The sequence below is a fragment of the Theobroma cacao genome, chromosome 5, assembly GCF_053813885.1.
Source record: "Theobroma cacao isolate CCN51 chromosome 5, ASM5381388v1, whole genome shotgun sequence".
NCBI classification, from domain to species: Eukaryota; Viridiplantae; Streptophyta; class Magnoliopsida; order Malvales; family Malvaceae; genus Theobroma; species Theobroma cacao.
In genome coordinates, this window is record NC_142643.1 from 42,147,499 (window position 1) to 42,171,954 (window position 24,456).

Here is a 24,456-nt window from a genome sequence, read left to right on the forward strand (position 1 = left end):
AGCATCCAAATCTTTATCTTGAAAACTCTTAGAAATTGCCTTCTTTCATCAATGAAGATTGTGTGTTCATCTAAATCTTTTCCATTGATATGTGCATTAAACTCAAGGAGGATTGTGTGTCTACAAGAACAGCAATTCTATCCTGCATGATTAAAATTGTAAAAGGGTACAGCAAGGCCCATTCCTCTAAAAATGCATTGGCCAGCAAAGAATTCCCAATAATAGAATTTTTTGATATCATGCTCATACATTCTCTGTATTCTGGGATTATTATCCAAGTAGCTGGCACAAAATCCAATAGCAAATTTGTATAAAACGCAATTTCAGTGGACATCTAACTTTATGCATAAAGTTGTTTCATGTCATAAATCCTTGATCAGCATTACCTAGCCTAGTATCCAACACATCACTTCAGGCAGTGGATATTCTACAAAATATAGCATTTCAAACTAGGATGACTCCTCCTGGTTTACATTCAAACAAATGCTGGACATTAATTCTTTTGTCAAAAACTGGATTTCCAGCCATCTATTGCGACTTAACTGAATAACTTCTGCCAGTTGGGTTGACAATGATAACCTGGCAGAATGAAATATGAAATAATTACTTAAAGCAGCAATAACTTGAGAGACAGGGGAGCTTCACCAAACTGGAATTTGTTTGACATAAAATATAAGAAAACTTTCAGCCAAGAATAGAAATGTAACAAGATACAATAGGAAGAAGCATTTAATAATGCCAGTTTTAACTGTGCATTAAGTAAGCTATTAGCCTGTCTGGAAGACTTGATACTGCCAATGAAAGCAGCCAAGTGAAATGCTTACAAGTAAATTCTGGTTTAGACTTGCACAAATGATAAGTTGGTTACGAATATCAAGCATCTATATTAGTGTCACATGATTTTAGAAGTACTAACTCCAGCAACTTGAGAATGGTTGTAATCACATCTTCACAATTTGCACATCTTCAAATTGACTCATTAGCCCTGAGATCATCCTACAATGCTACAATCAGAACGTAGCAACATGATATGCACTGAATATGCCAAAGCATTTGATTAACAGTTGAAAACATGAGCAAAGAATGACTGGAAAGTTAGTTGTTAAGAGAAATCTTGTATGGACTCCTGACGCCTCTATGAAAGTTGCACCTGGAAAACAATAGATAAAAGATAAAGCAAGGGTAATTGCTCTTGTAGTGCAGACGGAAAAGTTTAGAAAGAAAGGATATTTACCTGTCAAATAGTATAGTGCCCAGTTTTCATTTGAAAGAATGAGAATTGAATTCCATGGTAGACTGAATCTTGCAGAACAAATCTACTATCTTGCTTGCATTTGTTGAACCTCTTCATGTATAGAACGAAAAAGAACAGTTGAAATATACCTCTCACCAAAGCTTGGAAATATAACCTATATCATTAAGAACCAGTGGAAGACATATTAGAGAGCAGTGCTGAATGGATTGTAGCTATCTGATAAAATAGTGATAATGCTGGCAAATTGTACAGAAAAACACACACACAACACACATATGATTTGTTAGTTTGAGGTTTGTGCATGTAAATATGCATGCTGTCTATCTGTTTCGATGCTAGTGTACACTGGAAAAAAGAGCTTAATTTGGAAGTGCATGTTGATCTCTGACTGAAATTGAAAATGGTTCTGAAGTATATTTTTCCTGCTTTCCTTATAAGGAGCTTTAGCATAATTGCATGCTTACCTTCAGTTTTGATTAACTAGAGCACTGAAGGAGCATGAAGCTCATAGCTAACCTATTACATTAGTTGAAACTGATACAGTAGGATATGATGGACTGCTTTGATTGTGGGGAGCAGATAGTAAACAAATGAATGTGAAATTTAACGTTTTGTCAGCATTCCTATCGACAAAAAGAGTCAGAGATTATTAGACCAACTTTTAATCATCAGTTGAACTTAGTCTCATAAATTTCATTGATCTACCTGCATACGGAATTGAATAGGCTGCCTCAGTGGATCTGATGAGAAAATTATCACTTTTCCCAATCTCTCCATTTCTTGGCCCTTAACCAACTGCATATGAGGTATCAAGTATGCACCAAAAAATTTTTTATTTCTGAAATACTCACTTGATCGAAAGTATGATGCCTTCAAAGTGTTATGTGAGTGTCTTGAATCTCATACTGGTTGAGATTCCCTCCAATACTTTTTGGACCAATAATAACCAAAACACTTATTATCACCGTCCATACTACAGAACCCACATAGGAAAATGCTGATAATGGGATACAGATTAGTATTGGTCCAAAAAGTAATGAAGGAAAGCCAAGTCCAGCCTGGTGCATAGCATTGGATTTCTTTAAACTATGCAATGCTAGATTAATGCAGTGCTCTGAATGAGGTTAATTCTGAACAACATAGCCCTCAAAGAAAAGTTTCTTATAGAATGTCAATCAATGTATATTATTCTTACTGTTTCAAATTCGCAGCCAGATATATACATCAAGAATAAAAACACGCAGGAAGTTTTATTTTTTTCATGGAAAGACAATTAAAACCACACAGGCTTAAGTTGTTAAGTAATAATATTTTCAATGGCTATCAGGATCACAGAGAAAATGGAAAAAAAAAAATTCTCACCACAATAAGTTTTCCAGCATTCTCAGGCCTTTTTGCTAAGCTAATTGCAGCAGCTGCAGCAGCTCCCGACGAAATCCCAACCTATAGACAAAGTATCCCAGTTAGTAGAACTGGCTCAGCTTGAAACACTGCATTAATGTAAATTATAAGATCAAACTGGACTTTCTCTTTTGTCATAACTAACACATAGGTAAAGAAACTTCCACGACCTCTTAAAATCCCTCAGCCCCACACCACTCCTCCCCCCCCCCTCCAAAAAAAAAACACCTAGTAGCAATCTTACTATGCTGCCTACTGATAGCAAAAGCTTTTGTGTGGAAACTTATGAAGAATATCTCTATTTTGCTAGTGAAAATTTTCAGCTGAATCATATGTAGACCTCTCCCAAATAAAAGAGAAAACACTATTAAAAGGATCTACACTAAAATATATTTGCATATTACCAGTAGACCTTCCTCCAGTGCTAATCTCCTTGCCATATCAACAGCTTCATCATTGGTGACCTACATTTTTCACCAAAATCAAAATCAGAAAGTTCATGAAACTAAATCACATGGTAAAACCACGTGCTAAGAAACCAATAAGAAGCAACTCAACAGATCAAGTTGTGAGTGGAACGCTAGGACTCAAATGCAATATTTTTCTACAAGATCATATGGAATGCAAATCCAAACACCTGAATACAACAGAGAGACTTTAGAAATGATGTTGAGTGGAATCTTGATGGATCAATACATACAGAATCATCTCAAACGACAGGGTGGATTGAGGGTTGGGGGGAACCTTCATTTTGTTAGATATCCCAAGAGAAAAACAAGATTATAACTATGCCAGAAACACAAAATTGTCTTACACAGAGACAGGAAAAATGCAAGCATATTCGACTTATATCATTTGATATGATTGGGAGACAGGGACCCACCCCTGCCTTCCAACTGGTAAACTTCTGAAAAGTTATCTGTGACAATTCATCTTAAAATGTCAAGATGCCTAGAATACACAAAACTTTCACAAGCCAAAACTATTAATTATTGGTAAAGAGCCTAGCATTTTGTTACAAGTTGATGTGCTGATATGCTCTAGCTCTGATTGGTTGCTCTTTCACTCGAAGAAGCTTCCTATTCAATGGACTTACACACTTTATGTCCTCTAACGACTCAGTTATATAGGCCACTCAAACGAGAACATGTCTGAGTTATAGGACAACACAATCATTGACATATCTTGTTTGGAGGTCAGTCAGACTAGTCATTGCAAGAATGAATAAGAAAACTTTGCAGTGAACTGATAAGCATCCAATACACTGGGAGAGGAAATAAATCTGACATAACCACAGTAATGCTAGCCATAAAACCTGTTTTGCACAAACAAGAATGTTGAACCGCAATAAACCTAACAAATCCAAGTGATATTGCTCTACATCCTGAAAAGAAAAAGAAGGGGAGAAATAGAGGGAAAGACAATCTCACCTTGATAACTTCATCAAGCAATTTAACATCCAAGATGCTTGGCAAATAACCTGCACCAAATTTTTTTTTACTATTAGTGGCAAAGCCAAACAAATCCATTGAGGTAGAAACAGCCAAGAAAAATTATGTTGTTAAAATACAAAGATTTTGACCTGGGTTTTCTCCAGAGATTATACTCCTCTCAGCAGGTTCCACACCAACTACCTGAGTAAACAATAATATCACAGGGGAAAAAATTACACATGCAGTCAATTAGAAGATGAAAAAGATTAAAATGGATGGAGCAAAATACACATGAAACTGCCAATCAGCAGGTTCATAAAATAACTATAAATCAATGTATGCTGCTGAACCAACCTTTCCCAAATGTGTACTATTGCCATTATTAAAAGGAAAAGAAAAAAAAATCCAATAAGGTTAGGTTACCAAAATTTCACCCCTATAAAATCAAAAACATCTCTGACAACTAACAGTTACAAGCTTAAGAATTCCATTGAGCACTAAAGCTGTCAATTTAAAAGGAACTTCATAACAAGCTTAAATAGCAAAGAAACCTTAATTTCTTTGTTCATCATTTTCAAGTAACGTCCTGTGCCTGTAATGGTACCACCAGTTCCAATTCCAGCAACAAATATGTCAACATTACCCAAAGTATCCTCCCATATTTCTGGTCCTGTAGTTTCAAAGTGAACCTGCAGTTCATGCAAAAATATCTTAACCTAACTCTGTCTGAATATAGTATCTGTGAATTTCACATTTAGTCATTTAGGTAAACCAACACCATTTTAGGGGTCTACTATGAGAAAAAACATCAATTACCTTTGTATTAGCCATATTATCAAACTGTTGAAACATGAAAGCATTTGGAGTGTTAAGCACAATTTCTGCAGCTTTATCAACAGCTCCTTTTAAGCTCTTTTCTGGGTCTGTCAGAACGATCTCTGCTCCAAATGCACGTAAAAGGATTCTCCTTTCAAGGTTTATAGAAGCAGGCATAGTTACTATAAGCTTGTATCCCTTAGTTGCTGCAACAAAGGCAATTCCAAGTCCTGTATTTCCACTTGTTGGTTCCACTAATATGGTCTGCATATGACATAACCCACAAAAATTACTACTATACATAATCATGCTAAAAGAACAGGTAGTTTCCACCGTGCAAGTGTGTCTACGACTCTGAGACCAGAATTTTTAAAAATCAATCACATATTTGCAGAGGACTTCATGAGCACTAGCCATAAAGAGAACAATGCTAACCTTCCCAGGAGAAATTGCTCCACTATCTTCAGCCTCAGATACCATACTAAGACCAATCCTAAAATGTCAACCATTGAAAAACAGATAACATCATTCATTTTTGACATATTTTCAACAGGCATACATGAAAACCAGCTAAGAACTTGCAGATAATAGTACATTATGAGGTCATCCATAACTTTTATAAGCCTCCAGTTCCATTGATAACTTGAAGCACAACCAAGCAGATGATTCATGCCCCAAACTTGCATAAAAAGATGACCCAGTGCACAAGGGGAATCATTCACTAACAGAAATTGCTCTTCACCTACCATAAAAGGCTAAACAACATGATTGTACACTTCCATCATGGGCAGAATATTTACCTGTCTTTGACACTCCGACAAGGTTCCATGGATTCAAGTTTTGCAGCAATGTTTGCCACACATCCTTCTGTTACTTTGTTAAGATATATCATTGGAGTATTCCCGATCAACTATATCAATTTTGTCACAACTGCTCAAAATCAGTAAAGGTTTTGAAACATAAGCACTACTATCAAAGAAAAAGAAGACTTGAAGGCACAAGAATTAGTGACAACATGGAAACAAATTATTTTCCTAGAAAATTAAGAACGGTGGTTTAAACTTTAAAGGGCAATGGCATAAAATTGACAACAGCATGGTCAAGTGATAGGTAGTAAGCCATAACCTTGACATGCCTAAATTTATTGAATAATTTTTAATTCTTAACTTCAGAATGTAATAACCTCCAACTGAAGAAGGTTATAGAAACAAGAAATAAGTAAAAAACCTTTTGCATCAAATCCTTAGCAAATCACAAAGCATAATTCACAATCCCTTTTTTTATTATTACAAAAAAAGAATAAACAATTCTCCTGGTATGCATAACTCTTTCTTCATAACCAATAAATGACTAAATACACATAACAGGTCTATCCTAATGTAACCAATCACTAATTAAGTTATCTAGAAGATATTAAAGCAACAATAAAAAAATCAACATTCTAGGAGTATACCTATTGCACAGTTTTCCCCCACATTTTCTCAACAGCCAAAAAAAAACACCATTAAATGCCCTCTTAAACCACACCAATCACTTTTTCCCCCCATTAAAAGCAAAATTCCCCACTTCCATTTGAAACCGTATCCTTAAAAACAGTAAAAGCAGAGAAATTTAAACATCAAATACAACAAAAATACTCTTAAACCACATTAACCACTTCCTTTTTTTATCCCATATTAAGGAAATTACTAAAAAACTCATTATTAAATCTTAGCCTTAAGAAAAAAAAAAAGACGAGAACTTTAAACAAAAGAAATACTACAATGTAATTTTCTTTGAATTAAAGGGGAAAATGGGTAAAAACAGAACCTGGGTTACATCCTCAGCAATGTTAACAGCTTCAAATTCCTCTTCTTGTTCTTGTTCTTCTTGTTCTTCTTCAGCTACTAAAGAAGAAGCTCTTCTTGTTGCAGCAAAGGTGCGATTTTGTATATTGAATTTAGTTTTATTAGAAAATGAAAAGTTAAATGAAGCTCTGAAGGGTGGAAAACGGTGCCGTTGAGCTGGGAAAACAAAGGGTTTTGAAGGAGGAAGATGAAGCAAAGACGATGACAGTGCCATTTTTTTTTGTCTCCCTTTGAGGTTTTTCAGAGGTTTTAGATTGGGTTTTTTGTTTTTATTTACACCCTTTTCGTTTTTGGGTAATAGACCCCTTATCTTTGCTTTATTCCATATTCAATCTAACAAAAATTGCACTGATGCCCCCATTCTTTTTCTTTATTAATTTTTTTTCATTTTTCCTTGCAATTGTGAAACTTTATGGGCGCAAAGTCTCTTCTCCCTATTTAGGCCTTAGCCCATAACTTCCTCTTTATGCCACAATGTACTAGCAACATCTGTAGAAAAAAAATAACTATTATTATTAAAATAGGAAACACTTTTTTATCTGAATATTTAAGTTCCATTAGATACATTACATAATTGTTTTTGAAGTTTGATCTATATACAGTTTCCTACTTAGAAATCTTGGACAGTCCAATTTTACTTAGACACAGAGTTAGACCAGCAGACATCATCATCCAGGCACTGCACACTTCCAATCATTGAGCAAGAATTTTGTGAAGAACAAACTAATATGTATTCTCTTTCTGGACAAGTAAGTTGTGTAAATATATGTACATAAGTACAAAGATTTTTAACCAAATTTTTAACAGCCGAAAAGCTTCAGTTCCCTGGAAGTCATATATTCCTTCTGAAATGAAGAGAAAAGTTCCTTAGAAGGAATTTAAGACATTCTCTAGCCAGAAATGGAAGGTGAGTGTCTAGACCTATGGTTTCTTTTTCCTTTTTTGTCTGTTAAATTTCTTCTTTACAAAAAATAATACAGTTTTAGTCTCAAAATCCTAATGCGTTCGGATCTCTAAATGCTTCACAAGGCCATGAAAGAATGTGAAGTTTTTTCCCTTTTCTCACCAGAAGTTACTTGGTGATGGTATAGTTCTTAGCCCTCTCTCTTTGCGGGGAACAGAACGAGAGAATCTCCTAGACTTGTTTATCTTCATCTTAACAGCAGGAGCCTTGCGTGCCACGGCCTGCCATATCATTTGAACAGCATCACCTTCCTTCGAGGGATACTGAAACTCGAATGAAGACTCAACTTCTTTCAACTTCTCCCACATTCGAGTCCATTCTTCCTTCTTGATGCTCCTGACGAGGTTTACAAGGAATCTTTCTTTGAGGGCATCTGATGTGCGAACGAATATGCAGAACTGAGAGTAGTCGAGAACATCTTCGTAGGGAAGCTCAATCTCATCACTGATGATCACAGGAACGCAATGGCTGGCAATGGCATCAAAAAGGCGGTTCGATGATGGAGTGTCACCTGCTATGTTTAGGCAAAATTTGGATGAGTGCATTCCTTGGCTAGCTTTGTTGACTCCATCCTTTTGGACACTTCCAAATGAGAAATGTACATCTTTTTCACCTCTTAGAAGATAATATAACTCTTGTCGAGCATATCCACCCTGTAAGCAGGAAAGACAAGAACAAAAACAATCAAGCAGGGGAACAGTAAATAAACTCAGTATGACAAAGTGCAGAAGCAAAACATCAGTTACTTAATTGGATGGCCTCCAAAATCCAGGTGCTGACATTGAATTGTTACTTTTTTTTTCTTTGTAAATCCATAATTGTATTGCAGGAAATGGTCAAAATAAATGCTGCTGTTATTTCATTATGACTATTAAAAGTAAGCCATAAGGACAGCTGGAAAACCAAGGTTTATTTGCAGATATCTTGGTAAAACCTCATTGATAGGAATAACCGAAGTATGATCATTCATCTGAACAGAGGATTGAAGAAAAAAGAAAAGGACTCACAGATCATCGTGATGACCAAATTGCTTTGCACACATAAAGTGCTTCCAGTGAGTCAATGTAATCAATAATTTCTCTACTTATCAAAACATTCACTTTCATAACAGGAAAACAAGTGAAGATTACAAAAATAGAAAAAATATACCAAGCAAAACTAGTCTTATAAAAGATTAGACTAACAAAAGCTCTAAGCATACATGAAACAGAATTCTTGGTATGACCAACAGAAGTATATCAAAGAAGATGGGCACCTACATCTTTCCTGTATATGGCTCCTTGGAAGAATAGCAAAGTTTTCCGGCTATCAAAATCAGATGTATCATTGACATAGCTTTTGATTACATGTTTGTAAGGCGCAATCACATCTTTGTCAACATTTGCTATATTTATTGGATACCTACCAAAATCAGAAAGTATGAACATTGCAGGCCACAGTTGCATCCTAGCATCTAGCATACTGTTTGGATGGTGAGCCATAACAATATGGTCTCGCCCCCCTGACCTCTTCCATTCCTTTTGAGCTGTTAAAAACCTTACCAATTTGGCTTGCAAAACTTTGTTCCTGTTCTTCTTCTGATGAGGGTTCACCTTGGAAAATCGATTATAGCTCAAGGAAGAAAAGAAAGGTACAAATATGAGATCAGCTTCACTAGAATTTTGCACTCTGATAGCAGCACGGTTGTTTGGATTGTCAGAAAATTCTGAAGCTAGGAGGTCCAATGTAAGCCAATATTCTATACTATGTTGCAAATTCAATCCACCAGGATATGAGGGTATTCTAGTTCTAATGTCAGGCCAGACACTACTACCTCCTTCAGGCTTCCAACCCAAGAGCCCAAAATGAAACTCAGGGTCTAAATCATACATGAAAACCTTAAGTGGTTCTTTAACATTCCCATTACAGTTCGCGGCACCATCCTTATCTTGAAATCCTACTTCTCTCTTTGGAGGTTCTTCTCCTTCTCCTTCTTCATGGTCTTTTTCATTATTTGCAAGAATTGCTCGACTTGATCCATTCGAAGATTCAACATTACTTTGACTAGAAGATTCAGAATGGCCATTGTTAAAAATAGTCAGAAGCTTTTCATTTGGAAACAATGTACGATCAAAGAAGTTAGGACGGCTTGTTGACCGTAACACAAACAACCAGGATGATACAAACAACATTGTAGTTGCCATAAACAAGCAAAAGAAAGATTTCCTAGTGATAGAAGAGCCATGCTTCTCAGCCATGGTAATGTACGTACCAATCCAAGCAAATCCACTATAACCAAAAAAAAAAGTATCCAATTCCCAAGAATCTATATCACCTCTCCATTGAATTCCCATGTAGAAAAAAGATTCAAATCACTTACACTAGCCATGAATCCACAACCAAAATATCTATACTTTCAGTCAATAGCAAGAAACCAGCTGGTAAAGGAGAAAACCAATGTAGAAAACAAAGCAACCCCAGATGAAAAGAAAAGAAAACAATATCCAAACTCTCAGCAATGAAGCAAAGAAAACCAAGAAAAAAGAATCCAAAAAGATTGGAAGGGAAATTAACTGCCAGTTGTGAACTGTTGGGGTTGAAAATGATCACCAAGAAGAGAAGGGAGAGATCAAACTGTGGTAATTGGTGATGTTGTGGGAGAGTAGAGAGGAAAAGAAGAAGCAACCAAACCAAAACAATGGAAGTAGTTGTTGTAAGTTGTAACGCTCTTTCCTTCCTTTTCTGTTTCAGTTCTCTCTCATTATTTTTCTCTCTCCTTCTCTTGTAAGCAAATAAAAGAGTTAAGAAAACGAAGCGTGGGAATAGGGTCTTTCTGAAGAAGCGGGCTTTAGTTTTCTTTACACTAGACTTCTTCTCGTGGTGTGCCTTCCTCTGCATTTTCCATTTTTTTTCTTTCCTAAATATATTTTCTCTTTTAGTCTAATTTAAGTAAACCAAGATTATGCCAAATAGGAGATTATTTAGGGAAATATAGATAGAGATTATTATTAACATTTCGAGACATACAAAACATATAAGTAATTTAAGTTTAAGATAATATTGACATGAATTATTAAAACGTTCAAATTTTTAAAATAATTTAATTTTATCAATCGAATCAACCTGTCATTAATAAAATAAAATATTTTAAAAATTATCATCTAAATGTCATGATAATTCATCATGTTCCAAATATGCACATATACTTTTCTTTAGCAAGAAATGCATATATTCTTTTCTTTCTTCTCAAATATTTGGCTATGGCTATGACAAATCCAAACCAATTACCAGCTTCGAGCTGTCAAATTGAGGGCAAAGGAAATTAGGTCAACTCATTAATGGTTTGGACTAAATTTTGCAGCTCACTTTATCTGAAACATGCAGGGTAGGTACTCTAGCAATATTAAAATCTTCTGAAATTTTCTAATACTGACAAAATGTACTAATTTTTTAATACAAATCGAATTTACAATTGACCCTAAGCTAAGGTTAAATTTTCACCATCACATATAAAACATGAACTTGCAAATTTTGATGAGTATAAGAGTTGGTTGGAAACACAATCTGGCTGTTTAAATAAATGGAGGTGAAATTTTCATGGTAAGAAGCGTTGGGTATTAACAAAAAAAAAAAACCCTTAGCGTAATTTAATTAGTTAAATTAATACATGTGTATTAAGTTTCCCTTCATGAATTTAACACTTCCTTAACATTTAATCCAAATTAATTATTTGTTATCTGTACGGTGGGGGGTTAGAATAGCTTATTCAAATCCAATTTTTTAATAAAAAAGATGAGGTTATAAGAAAAGAGTTGATAACTAGGGCAGGTGAAACTTGAGCTAGAAAACTCAACTAGTCAATTTCTTTGAATTTACCTTCCCCGAGTCCATGTTTCTTTTCTATATTTAAGCAAATAGCAGATCCAACTGCACCATTTAAATATTCTTAGTAGTCTGTGCAAAAGTGGGAGAGCATCAAGTGTTTGGAAACTAGAGGTAGATGTGGGTTCAACTTTTTAATGAGTGGTCACAAATCTAAGATAGATTTGTTATTATAAACATAGAGATCATAGCTTTCAAGTGGAAATACAAGAAGTAGATGGATGATGATACCTAACAAGCATTGTTAAGGTAACAAAACTCATAGTCTTAATATCTTGGGTATGGAATAAGAGGACAGACTTTGTGGCCAGATTGCTTGTACCTTGGAAATAGTTTCTATGGGATCTGGATCCATCCAATGAATTCTATCAAGGCATTTATGTCTAACCAGCTGATCCATGACAAGCGTTTATTAATATAAACCGGTTGGAGAAAGTTGCTAGATGGCTAGTTGAAGGATCTCTACGAAACAGTCCGGGATTTGATCCATGTATCTAGTTAAGGCCATCAGGTTAGCTAGCTGGTCCATGAACAATCTTGCAAACATTGCACAATGAATGCAGACCAATTGGACAACTAACCTTGGCACAGCCACGAAGCAGACCCCTTTGACTTTTCAACTATCAGCACTCAAAAGACAAAAAAAAAAAAAAATCACAAACTCATAAAGCAGCTGTGCTACTTAGCTACATTGTCATCTGCTTGCTTTTACTCATCTTTTTCTCCCTAGTAACATTATACTGGGGAACAATAAGTTCTATAAAAGTTGCAAAATCACGATTACTAAGTTCACTAGCTTCACTTGCATTATTCCAGTACATGGTCATGGAAAACCCTCATAAAAGTTCAAAGCATCCGAATTAAAGGCCATTGGCTCCAATGGTTAAAATTTCCAATTACAACAGCAGAAGAGTACAGAACAAATGGCTTTGGTCGAACCAATGCAGAAGATAAATAACAAGCTGGGTGGAGCTTCACCTTGACTAGGGATCAGAACTGGAACTGCATCTCAGGTGAATATCCAAGGGCGTCAAGGTGTCCAGCCATGGCCTTGTTCATGGGTGGTGGGCCACACCTTAGAATCTATAGATCCCAATATCAAATTAGAGTTTCTTCTCAGTACTTTTTATTTAAAACATTTTTTCAAGATATAAGTTGAAAGATACCTAAAGCACATAGGCATATCAGACAAAGAAATAGGTAATATACCTGGATATCAGGTGCCGGTGCAGGGCAGTGAATTTGAATAATTTCCTTTGACACATAGCCGACACCACCATCCCACACTTCAGGAGGCTGAGGAAATAACACAATACATAATGTAGTTTGTCAATAAAATGGCTATAAGCAAGGTCATGCAGTTTTGTAGAAAGAAGCCAACTGCAGCCTTCAAGCACAAGACTACATACACATGAAAAGAGATGCAGCAATAGAAACTTTCATCTATCAAAAATGCTGTACATAAGCCACTCTAATGCACATGCGGTTATCCCACACAACAGGACATTTCAGTAAATCATGTAAGAACACCATTAATTAGTCCGAAAGTCATGATTTTCAAATAAAGTAACACTTATCAGACATTGTTCAAGCAGTTCAAACCACACACCAAGTGCATTACAGATCAGAGGAAATTGTATCTGTCCAGCTAAATGACGTGACAAACAAGGAATATCATGGATATAAATTCCAAAACCCATTTGCTTCTCAAATAATTTCTCTAACAGGCACCGCTATGTTTGTCCTTTCTACATTTGAAAAGTATTTAAAATTCATATATTGTTGTCCATGTTCTAGTCAAAGCAGAAAATTTTCTGGCATTACTTTTCTTTATTTTGATAATGCTTAACAGCATTACCCATCATATTTGTATTTGCATTGCTGCTATGCATGAAGAAGAGAGAGGGGAAGAATATAATGGTACTTCAGATTCTGATAAAGCCATTCTGCTCCTAGGCCTTTGACAAGATTTACAGAAAAATGAACAGATGAAATGAAAAAACATGTTAGGAGTTTGCCATGGAATAAGAAAGGCAACTTACCTGGTTCAAAACATAGTAGACTTTGAAGCGACCAGGGTACCTGGCAACAAGGCTATCCAATTCTTCCTGCAAATAAATAAATTCTCACATTTGATCAGTCTAAACCTTAAAGTATTGCATTTCTTAATTCCTATGAACTAGTCACTAACCAACCATGCTTGTATTTCATCCTGTACAAGTAAATCCATAGTAGCCATAATAATCATTGCACATTAAATGTACAACATTCAATAATAATAACAGTTATTTGAAGAAACTCATAATGTCACTAATGTGATCTCTTATAATGATGATATGGAAATGAAATCCACCACGACGTTTATTATTTGAAAACAAAATAAATTTTCAGTAAGCAAGGGTTTTGGCCAATCTTATGTTTGGATCTTGCTGCACCAGAAAAACAGGTCTTGACTAGTATACAATTGCATTGAGGGCCTCATATAGCTCAGCATTGCCCACACAGGCAGGCTAGTATTCTTTTCTCCATATGGAAAGACAGAGGAAGCTTGTCTTACGTTCGTTATTTTGGACTAGTCAATAAAGTAAGTAGTAGAAAGATTAACAACAAAGAAGTACGAAATCAAAGTACCTTTAAAAGAATGTCCTCATATGTGACATTTGCATAAATAAGGTGTACATTAGTTGTGTCTTTCGGGTTCTCCAATATGGCTCTGGCTACCTAACCGAAACAGAAACCGAGGAAAAAAAAAGAGGTTGACATATTATATAAACACTTAAACCTTGCAAAAGACTATACTCAAAACATATAGCAAGTCAACATCTCTCAAATATGAACAAATATATTGACAGAATCATTTTTTGATAAATGGTAGCATACTTGGAACATTGGAGTAATGCCAGAGCCTCCAGCAATCATCCCAAATGCCCTAACTTGACCAGGTTGATACCTGAACCGCCCCTGGAAGAAACAATTTGCAGTACAACAACATAAAGAAATGAGAGCCAAATGTGAATCATAACGTCAAACATAATTCAGAAGAGGCAAGAAAGCCAGCTAGGCAGCAAGCCTTCAAATAATGAAGAGCAGCACATGTAAAACAAAAGTGATGTTCCTCTTCTACAGGAAATAACTTGTATGTTTGGTAAGAATGCATCATGCTCAACAGTAATGAAAGTAACAAATAATTTTTATTGAGATTTTCCAATAATTCTGGTTGCAACATGGGCAAAATGGCTACTTGCAGAAAAAAAAATCATTGTTGCTAAAACCAATAGGAATATTATCCAGCATACTTTTCTATTGACACAACTCCGTGAAACACGACACAATAGGAACTAAGAACCCTACAGCCAAGAGCACTTTATGCATTTAAAAGAAACCATATACCTTGGGTCCTTTCACAGAAAGGTAATCACCAACACGCATCTCTCTGAAATGGTGTGACATCCTCCCTTGAGGATACATCTATTTACAAGAAATATTCCATCATAAAGTTAGTAGATTTTAACACCCAGATACATAAATATCACACTTAAGTCAACACCAACGGCAAGAATTTTCAGGCAAGTACCTTAATAACTAATTCAAAAGAACCAACATCTGAATCCAATGTTGTAGGTGTATATGGTTTAATAACTTCGTCACCTTGGCTATCCTTGCCCCTGATAATGTGAAAAACATCTAATTTATATATTAGTCCAGTACACAAGCATTTGGAAAGTATTGACAACTATTAGATTAGGAAGAAATACAAAAAGGATGGATTCAATCAACTGAACCTGCAACTTATATGCTGTCCAATGGGAAGACCCAAAACCGAAGTAGGAGTAGGAAGTGCAAATGTGAACTTTGCCACATTATGGCTCAGCTGCTGTCGTTTGACAAGTTTAAACTCTTTGTAATTCTCAGGATCTAGACAGCCTAGAGGCACAAATGATGATGTGAGCAACTTCATAAGCAAACAACACAATAACAAAACTCAGAGAAAGGAAAAAGTTACTCAAAAGCAGATGCATCTCAATAAGTTAACTTTTGCAGGTATTAAAAAAAGGGCGATTGCCCTTCTAATGTTTGCATTAGCATGGAAAAATCCATTTGGAAAAGAGAACAAATATTTCCAAAATCTCAAATACAATTTTTTAAAAAAGGATAGAAACATAAACATTGTACAGCTCTTGCAAAATGAATAATCATGTATTCAAATAAAAAAACTAGAAATCATAAAATAGTTTGAGCTCAACATGATGAAAGAAGAATGAAGCAGGAAAAGTAGGAGGGGGGAATTATGGTACCAAATTCAAGTAGATTCTATAGCCTAGACTGCTAGAACCTGAAAATTTGCCTAACTCAGAAGATATATGTTTAAACCAACATAGTAGATCGGTCTCTTGTCATATATGACAATGCAACTTCTCAATCATCATGCGGAACAGTACTCTTCAAAATCTTGCCATAGATAGACTCCAGTTGCTTTTAACCTTTTCCAAGTGTTTCCAGCTTACCTTGTTCTTTATAAGAGCCACATAATAACAACCTCAACCGGTCATAAAGCTAATCTATCAAAGTTATAATTGCTCAACACCCTGAGCTTCGCAATTAAGCATGAAATGTCATTCAGTACTTATGAATGGAATTGCTCACAAGGAACCAACTTGATTAGTAATAACTTGCTTCTGACAGCAGGACACAGAACTTCAGCTGTTTTTACATTATTTTCTTAATAAGTTCTCTTTATTTGGAGAAGAAAAAAAGAATACTTCCATAAACAGCTATATTAATACAGATATTCCATCCCAGATATCAAGCTGTAAATGTTTTACATGACAGCCATTCACTCCCACACATTTTATTTCAAACTTTACTCAAGAAACAGAACTCTATACGTATACCATTCTTTAAATGAGTATGGCAAAACATGCAGAAATTTGAATAAACGATGACCAACAGAGAACAATCCTAACAATGACTCAAACAATATAAAGACTTTACCAGCCCTGTTTCATCTTCTACTAATTACATTGTACCAACAAACAAGCTAATATCTGTGTCAATAACAAACATGCCCAAAAAAAAAAATCATTATCCAACAGCCACAAACACACCTTAACATACAAAGAAATCCAGGATTTGATACACCCATTACTTAAAATTCAAAGAACAATCAATCAAAAGAAGAAAGAATTAATCTTCGAATAAAAGAGCTGAACTCTAACTGCTAAAAAAAATGCATAATCCCAAATGATGAAAAGTCAAAACCTTTGGATTTCCTAGAGGAAAACAGATAAGCAGCACCAACGCCAATGGCTAAAACCGCTACAGCTACACCAACAAGAATCTGAACATCCACAGATTGCAAGAATTCCAAATCCATGATCTTAAAACCAGCCACCCAAAATCTAACTCTACTGATAAAAAGACCCCAGATTTATAATTAAAAAAAAGTGGGTGTTATTTATTCCTTGTTTCAACTTTTGCGGTTTGGTTTGGTATCGTTCTTGGCAGAGAAGAGAAAATGGTGAAATGGAAAATGTTAGGTGTAGACACACTTCACTAGCCTTTCCAATGGAACCAAAGTAAAGGATCTGTTGCACCTACCCCTGCTTCAGACTTGATACTTCCATAGAAGATGATGTGGGACCTAACTATCTTATCTTTTATACAATTATTTCAGCAAAAAAAAAAAATCTTATCTCATATTTTATTTTATTTCTAATAATACTCTCATATTGTTTACAAATAAATAAATATGTATATATAGATCTTATTTTTATATTTTTTTTGTTTATCAATTTTAGAAATAATTAAATAATTAAACGGCAGCATGAAACTTGTGAGACAGTTGTTAAGTGAAGTTAAAAATTTAATAGATCTTTTTAAATTGTATTTTATTTGCTTGATGCTTTGCATCATTTAATTTTTGTGTGATAATGCTTAAAGGTATCTTCTAATTTTATTCTTATGCGTCTAATTTTCTTCTTATGTGATTTTATTCCCATGTGTTCCATGTAAAGATTGAACCCAAAAATTATCAATTTATTAGATTTGTTTTATTAATAAAAAATTAAGGAGCAATGTGTTTATATCTTATATTTGAATATGTCTAATAACTTTTTTTTTATTTCATTTTATACTCATTCAATCGAATTCAAGATTTTGTATTTTAAATGAATTTTTTGGGGGGTATAAATCAAAACAAATCTCCATAAAGAAGCATGCTTCATGTGTTAAATAGGGTAAAGGCGCTGTACGTGTCTGGTTTTGGAAAAATATCAACGCCGTTTACTTGTTTTTTTTTTAAGTTATAAATCTCAAGCTTGTAATAAATAATAAATATCCAAAGATTGAATTATTGAATGGTTGAGGAGATTCTGCCGTTTGATGGTTTACTGGAAAAGATTTATCAGAAGGAAGAAACCAAAAAGTCTTCAGCAAGAGATCTAAATGTCACACACTCTGTATTATTGTTCCTTTCTTTCAATAATTTTTTTAACTAATTAAAAAAGAAAATCCCTTAAACCTTGAAACCCAACAACCAAAAAGCCAACGGTTTTGTCCGAACGTGGTTTCAGAAAAACAAGATCATCGAAAATGACGAAATTTGGATGGATTTATGACAAGACCCTTGGACTTTGTCTGGTAATGAATGTCAGCAATTAAACAAATTATTCCCCATTTTCATTGCTTACATCTTGAACCAATTAGAAACTTGTTGCTTCAGGACTTATGCAAACAATGCTCCAAGATGAAATCATAATCTGATGCCTGTCCAGAATCTGGCTTTATTGAATTCTTGTTGTAAAAAGCATCCCTCAGTTTCAAATCATAATGCTATGAAGAATGGCTGAACTAAGAACAATAAGATTAGAGAGCTATAGGGGAAATGCCACGAAACTACTTGGAGATGAATTTGGATTTCCTTTGTGGTTTTTTTCATTTCAAAATCTCTCAAAGAATACCATCAATCAGCTTGCATGATGTTAATTATGATTATAAACAAGGTTAAGACCTCTTAATCTAATTCTCCTTTAACCTTAAGGAAATGGGAAAACATCAGGAATTCATCAGGAATGACACATGAAATTCCAGCAAGAACAATTTGGCTCTATAAAAAATGTTCCCAGCAAATTTTTGTTTTTTTGAATAGCAGTTTTATTGATAAGAATAGGAGTGAGGTTCCAACAAAATAATGGAACTCCCAACATCAGAAACAAAGATCCAAGAACAGGAAACAGAGCAACAGAGGCAAAGCAGCGAAAAGAACTGGAAAATGTTCTGAACATAATTGGTGCTCGGATCGAATGCAGCTCCGTGTTTTCATATAAGTAGACAGCTTAAATGGGATTGGTGTGAGGGCCTTTCTTAATTCTCCTTTGTTCTTCATTCAACCTGATTTATTGGATATGAGCTTCTAAATGATACAATTCTATCCTAGTCACATCTGGGATGATGCCCATATACGTTCTAAATTCTCAGTAAAATCTTTCTTTCTGCCAAGGATTACGGTACCATGATCAGCGTTCTGAATAATGTTAAGTTCTACGTATGGGAACTTCATCTTGATGTTGACGCTGCAGTCCAATGGGACAATCGGGTCCTGATCACCATGGATGATACAAACCTTTACTGTTGATCTATTCAAGATTTCCAGATAGTCATCCATAAACTTTACTCCTCCACATATGACATTATGCATGCTATGCCAAGCAGAATGATGGGTATGCCTTGTCAAGTCTACTGTCATGAAATCGAGTTCTCTGGAAAGGTAAAATTAATGAGACAGAAGCTTGTCATTGATGCCCCAACAGTAAAAAAACATGCAGTTATCATAATTGTTGTGCTGAATGTACATATCCATATATGTGTATGTCTGCCTACATTTCTATATAATTGTGTGTGTGTTGATCAATAAAGAGTGATTCATTTGTTACCTTCTTTGAGTCAATAGCTTCAGAAGCCTCTCCCACATCCTATGGTTCCGGCAACAGAGGAAACAGAAAAATCTGCCCACATGCTCATACCATGACATAACCGATTGACCAAATGCTAATGGTGGCCAGAGTCTTTTCCCAGCAAGTGTTTCAAGCGCCATTAAAGTACTTCCATCTTTTGCAGAGGGGAAGTAAACCTAAATGTAGAATGCACACAACATGTTCAATGTGAGATAAATGGAAACAGATGAAACAGAGGGAATTAAGAAAACGGAGGTTCAAGTGACATCAATTGAATCCAAACATAGTGAACAAAAACACACTGGTTGATTGAATAATCAATGGAAGTCATATTAGTCGAATACTCAACACCACTTGGCTATTGTCTTAGTTCTGCTATAGGCAATTAACATGTTTCAGAAACATTTTTTGACATGGGTTTTGGGTGTTGTAGAAAATTTTGCATTGGAAAAGGGTGATTATTAACTTCTACTGAATAATTAAATACTAATGTGTATCCACTCACAGGTGCAACAAGAGTGACTGACTTGACAAACTTTGAGTACTTTGCAGCTAAGGCCACAGCAACTATGCAACCCATGGAATGTGCTACCAAACGGAAAGAATTCAACCGATATGGAGAGATTACAGATTTCTCTATCATTTCCACATGATCATTCAAAGTATACATGCTGTCACTTGGCTTTGGACTTCTTCCAAATCCCAAAAGGTCAACAGCAAAAAGTCTGTATTGACCCTTTACCGGTTCAAATAGATTCTTAAAAACTGTAGCTGTCCATAACGAGGAAGAAGAAAGGAATCCATGTAAAAAAATCACATTTTCAGCTGACTCTCCTCTTGAATCATCACTTTCTACTGTCAAACAAAAAGACTGGCATCAAAATCAACAACCATTTAACACTACATTAACTGCTACACCCTAGTTATAAAGTAATTGATAAATGTAATTAAAAGAGTAATTGACAGATGTAATTAAAAGAATAATTGACAGGTGTTAAATTTTAAATCTCTGTTAGTACTCATTCCAATTAATTCTCTATATATTGTGGCTAAGGCTAAGTTGGGCAGTACTTCGATAATAACTACCATCAATTACCAAAGTGAAAAGGTGAATGCTCAATGAAGTTAAGAGAAATAACACAGGAAGTCAGCTTTTCAGCTTCTTGATTGTTTAAGGCCTGAATGTAAATCGTACATAATTCGTTTTCATTTGTTAATGCTTCATTGCAGTTCAAAATTAATGATTAAAAAAAAACCAAATACATGGCCTAAAAATTACCTTGTGGCAGCTCTTTCACAACAACATGAAGCTTCTGACAACCATTCTTCATCCAAGAGACACAAGACTCGCATCCACAATCAGACCACCTATTCACCAACCTTCCTCCACCACCAAAACCATCTCTTTTCTTTCTATATTCCCGTTTTCTTGCAAAACCAAGAAACCCCATTTCCCTGAATACATTTTTCCTTCCATACAAAGTCTCTGACAAATCCCTCTCTCCATCACCACAATCTGCACTTTGCTCTCCCTTTTTTACACAATAACATGGAGAGGCTTTACCTTCAAAGAACTCATCAAGAAACTTGTATACCACACAAAGAATAGCATCAAGAAGGTCGAGGAAAAGAAAGACAAAAAAAGTGATGGCATCAAGGAGGATTGTGCCACATTTCCTTGTCCCTTTTCCGACTGAATTTGCAATCGACATGGATGGAAAAAAGAACTTAAATGAACGAGAGTGGTAAGACAAGTGGACAACTGAAAAAACTTTGTGGAGTTCGAGGATTGGACAGGAAGAACGTACATAAAAGTTGAAAGACAAGAACTACGAATGGTTTCGGACAACGCGAAGATAAGAGATGAATGTTGAAGCCACGTCCTAGCTATGGAGAATATGGAGTCGAAAGAGTTTCCAGAAGCTTGGAAGAGTTTGTCGTTTTATATTGTTTGAAGTGGAAATGTATTTGCAACATTCCAAATCAAGGGTTGATTAAAAAATACAAAAGGATTAGTTGTGGAAATTAGAAATTTGCTCGTGAGAAATATTAAATAGAACAATGACACGTCAAATTTATAATTTATTTTTGAACTGATGTAATTTATCATTTATATATTTTTAATGCGATTTTCAAAAATTAAAAATTAAAACATTTTGTAGAATATTTTTTATTTTCTTAACAAAATATTTTTTTATTATTAATTTTTTATCATTTTTAAATCAAATTATATATTATTAATAGAATTATATTAAAATTATGATTGAAAAAAAAATACTGTAATTTTCTTTTGGTTAAAAAATTTAATTTTATAACTATTTTTATAAGTAAAACGGTTTGGGACAGCGTGAAGATAAGTGATGCAAGTTGAGCCACGTCGTAGCTAGGGAGAATATGGAGTCAAAAGAGTTTCTAGAGTCTTGGGAAAATTCGTCGTTTTATATTGTTGAAGGTTCTGTCCAGAATTATATATTGGTGAGAAAGGTCATTTTAAGCATAACTTGCTGTAGATACAAGCACATTGCATAGAACCGGGTTCATGGAAGGGTCAGCGGTGGTTTGAATGATATATTAAAAATAATAATAATATAAGATAATTAATAATTTTATAATAATAATATAATTAATTATATTAAAAATATATAAAAATTAAGATAATTAATAAAATATCAATTTTCTCTCACTTTCATATTCTTATTAATTCATAATTATTTATCTCATTTTTTATTAATTTTTTTTTAAAAATTAAAAATAATTAATAAAATAATAGATTCTCTCACTTCTTTAATCATATACTTAATAAATCTTAATTTTTTATTACTTTTTAATTCCTACAATGTTATTAATTTTTAATTATTTCTTCCATTTACAATCAACTAATGATAATATATATTTAATGATCTCTTATAGTTATTTTTTTCTAACTTATTGCTTTTATTTCCAATTAACTAACGATAATATGTATTTGACAATTTCTAACTGCTATTTTTTTCCTACATATAAAACTAATTATTTTCTTTTTCAATTTATAGTATCAACTTTTGAATTTTCTTTCCTTATTTGCTTTTTAATTATTTAACTTCAATTCTCTTCTAAAAAAATGCAAGAAATCTGTTATACTATTATTTTTATAAAATCGTGAACCTTGATTAAAATTGATTACTTCTTATATATATATTAGATCAAGCAATTTTTTCGTTCCAAAGTACATTTGAACAATTTAAAATATATGAAAGTGTTCTTAATTTTTTTTTATGGTAAAAAGTTGAAGTTATTAGACGATAATAGTTTAAAAGAATATTATCTCAATCTTGAATATTCCTTGAAATATAATAATTATTATGATATTTATGGTTTATATTTATTTTCAGAGCTAAAAATTTTAAAAAAAATTATACAAATAGAAGATAACAGTCTAATAGATATATTTAATCATATAAGAGATTCGATTTTTTTTCAAATGCATATATTGTTTTTAAAATAATGTTAACAGTTCCAGCAAAAGTTACTTCAAGAAAAAAAATTTCAAAATTAAAATTAATAAAATTTTATTTAAGATTAACGATGTCTCAAGAAAGATTAAATAGATTGACTATATTATTAATTGCAAAAGAAATATTAAAACAATTGAATTATAAGAATTTAATTAAAAATTTTATATCTCAAAACGTTAAAAAAAAATTAATAAAAACCTTTTTTAATTTTAATAAAAAAAATTCATTTGAATATTTCCTTTTAGGTGTTTGAGATGGTTGAGCCGTCCAAGGTGTTATTAAACACCAGCAAAGATCTGGTTTCGAACGTGTTCTGCAATTGTGGAGCTCATGCTGGCGAGCAGGGCTGATCGAAATGACGAAAATTTGAACCCTGGTTCATGAATTGCCGATGAATTTTATGGTGGTGTCAGAGGGATAGAGTCTTCATCATATGATGGTTTAAGTGTGGCAGCAAATGGCACCTTGAGGACATGGGAGACACTTAGATCTGGCGTTCAGAAGCTGCTATTGGGTATCCAGCAAAGGTTTGTAAATATTGTTCTGTCCAAAGCTCTTGTAGACCATAAGTTGGCAAGATTCTCATCTCGCATGGTTACAGGTTTTCATGTAAATCTTCATTTGCTTCTTTATTATTATTATTTGCATTAACAAATTTTGTGAAATTATCACTATGAGTCGGACATAAATACATTAATATCAACATGAAATCAATTGTATGTGTATCTGTTCGTTTTGATTATTGATATTTCATTTCCGGGTTCCTTTGCCCTTTTTTCAGCCACCATACATCAATGCAATGCATGTCCACTTGCATGTAAATATTGAGAATACTAGGGTGCCTGATCCCCTTATAAAGCTTCGAATTTCAGCAGTTTTGGGCACTTGCAGTCGCTCTTTCATTGTTTTTATAGCTTAAATGACTCTTATCTTTCGTTCTTTTGTTCTTATTTCATAGCAACATGGATTCAGGTCAGTTGATGGATGGGTTGGGTAGGCGGGGTGGGGTTTGCGAGCTCCGCGTACATGTTGATAATAGCCTCGACGTGGAGCATTGAAGTAATGTGCAATTTCTGAGCTATTTCTTTCTGTCTTTTACGAGCAACAGATCAAATTCTTCTTTCATCCACTGAACACATTAATTATTATGTTTCACATATATATGGTTTTTTGGAACTTACATGAACTATATTCCCATCAAATTCATTGTACAACCATTGAAAACTACTTAGGCTTGAGGCTTGAGTATACATTCATGCTTCTGGGTAATTCTAGTTGTTTCCTTAAATTCATTGTACAACCATTGATTAGGAACGAGGTGGAAATCACAAGTGGGCTTCACGTATGAGGGAGAGGAGAACGAGTTGTTGACAGATATTACTATGGGTATCTTAAAGGAAAAGAAGAAAAAAAAAGTACCATACTGATGTAAG

General features: G+C 34.2%; 4 protein-coding genes across 8 annotated transcripts; all 4 read right to left on the reverse strand.

Annotated features, from left to right (window-relative positions):
• Positions 1-212: 212 nt before the first annotated feature.
• On the reverse strand, positions 213-7,019 carry LOC18599769 (S-sulfo-L-cysteine synthase (O-acetyl-L-serine-dependent), chloroplastic-like). Of its 4 annotated transcripts, XM_007029867.3 has the most exons (11): positions 6,715-7,019; positions 5,706-5,815; positions 5,341-5,398; positions 4,906-5,169; positions 4,641-4,778; positions 4,239-4,290; positions 4,087-4,136; positions 3,061-3,120; positions 2,618-2,698; positions 1,235-1,409; positions 729-1,150 (listed from the first exon to the last, which is right to left on the reverse strand). In XM_007029867.3, exons 1-10 carry the CDS (start codon positions 6,964-6,966, stop codon positions 1,320-1,322), a joined length of 1,155 nt encoding a protein of 384 aa, XP_007029929.2. In that variant the 5' UTR covers positions 6,967-7,019; the 3' UTR covers positions 729-1,150; positions 1,235-1,319. The 4 variants fall into 4 exon arrangements, with proteins under 4 accessions (XP_007029931.2, XP_007029929.2, XP_088663043.1 ...); XM_007029869.3 differs by lacking the exons at positions 729-1,150; positions 4,239-4,290; positions 4,641-4,778; ... (2 more) ...; positions 5,706-5,815; positions 6,715-7,019 and adding an exon at positions 213-579 and having other exon boundaries at positions 4,087-4,153; XM_088806917.1 differs by lacking the exons at positions 4,239-4,290; positions 4,641-4,778; positions 4,906-5,169; ... (1 more) ...; positions 5,706-5,815; positions 6,715-7,019 and having other exon boundaries at positions 729-985; positions 4,087-4,153.
• A 362-nt stretch (positions 7,020-7,381) lies between these two features.
• On the reverse strand, positions 7,382-10,402 carry LOC18599770 (putative arabinosyltransferase ARAD1). The gene is made up of 2 exons (XM_018120846.2): positions 8,976-10,402; positions 7,382-8,369 (listed from the first exon to the last, which is right to left on the reverse strand). The coding sequence occupies exons 1-2, from the start codon at positions 10,047-10,049 to the stop codon at positions 7,815-7,817; spliced, it is 1,629 nt and encodes a 542-aa protein (XP_017976335.2). The 5' UTR covers positions 10,050-10,402; the 3' UTR covers positions 7,382-7,814.
• A 1,955-nt stretch (positions 10,403-12,357) lies between these two features.
• On the reverse strand, positions 12,358-17,204 carry CBR (NADH:cytochrome B5 reductase 1). The gene is made up of 9 exons (XM_018122034.2): positions 16,837-17,204; positions 15,360-15,501; positions 15,152-15,242; positions 14,968-15,045; positions 14,458-14,538; positions 14,209-14,298; positions 13,620-13,685; positions 12,787-12,873; positions 12,358-12,660 (listed from the first exon to the last, which is right to left on the reverse strand). The coding sequence occupies exons 1-9, from the start codon at positions 16,949-16,951 to the stop codon at positions 12,568-12,570; spliced, it is 843 nt and encodes a 280-aa protein (XP_017977523.2). The 5' UTR covers positions 16,952-17,204; the 3' UTR covers positions 12,358-12,567.
• Positions 17,205-18,692: 1,488 nt separating this feature from the next.
• Positions 18,693-21,446, reverse strand: LOC18599772 (putative lysophospholipase BODYGUARD 4). 2 transcript variants are annotated; one of them, XM_007029875.3, is made up of 4 exons: positions 20,809-21,446; positions 20,035-20,381; positions 19,509-19,705; positions 18,693-19,334 (listed from the first exon to the last, which is right to left on the reverse strand). In XM_007029875.3, the coding sequence occupies exons 1-4, from the start codon at positions 21,239-21,241 to the stop codon at positions 19,013-19,015; spliced, it is 1,299 nt and encodes a 432-aa protein (XP_007029937.3). In that variant the 5' UTR covers positions 21,242-21,446; the 3' UTR covers positions 18,693-19,012. The 2 variants fall into 2 exon arrangements, with proteins under 2 accessions (XP_007029937.3, XP_007029936.3); XM_007029874.3 differs by having other exon boundaries at positions 20,035-20,384; positions 20,809-21,444.
• Between the last annotated feature and the right edge of the window lie 3,010 nt (positions 21,447-24,456).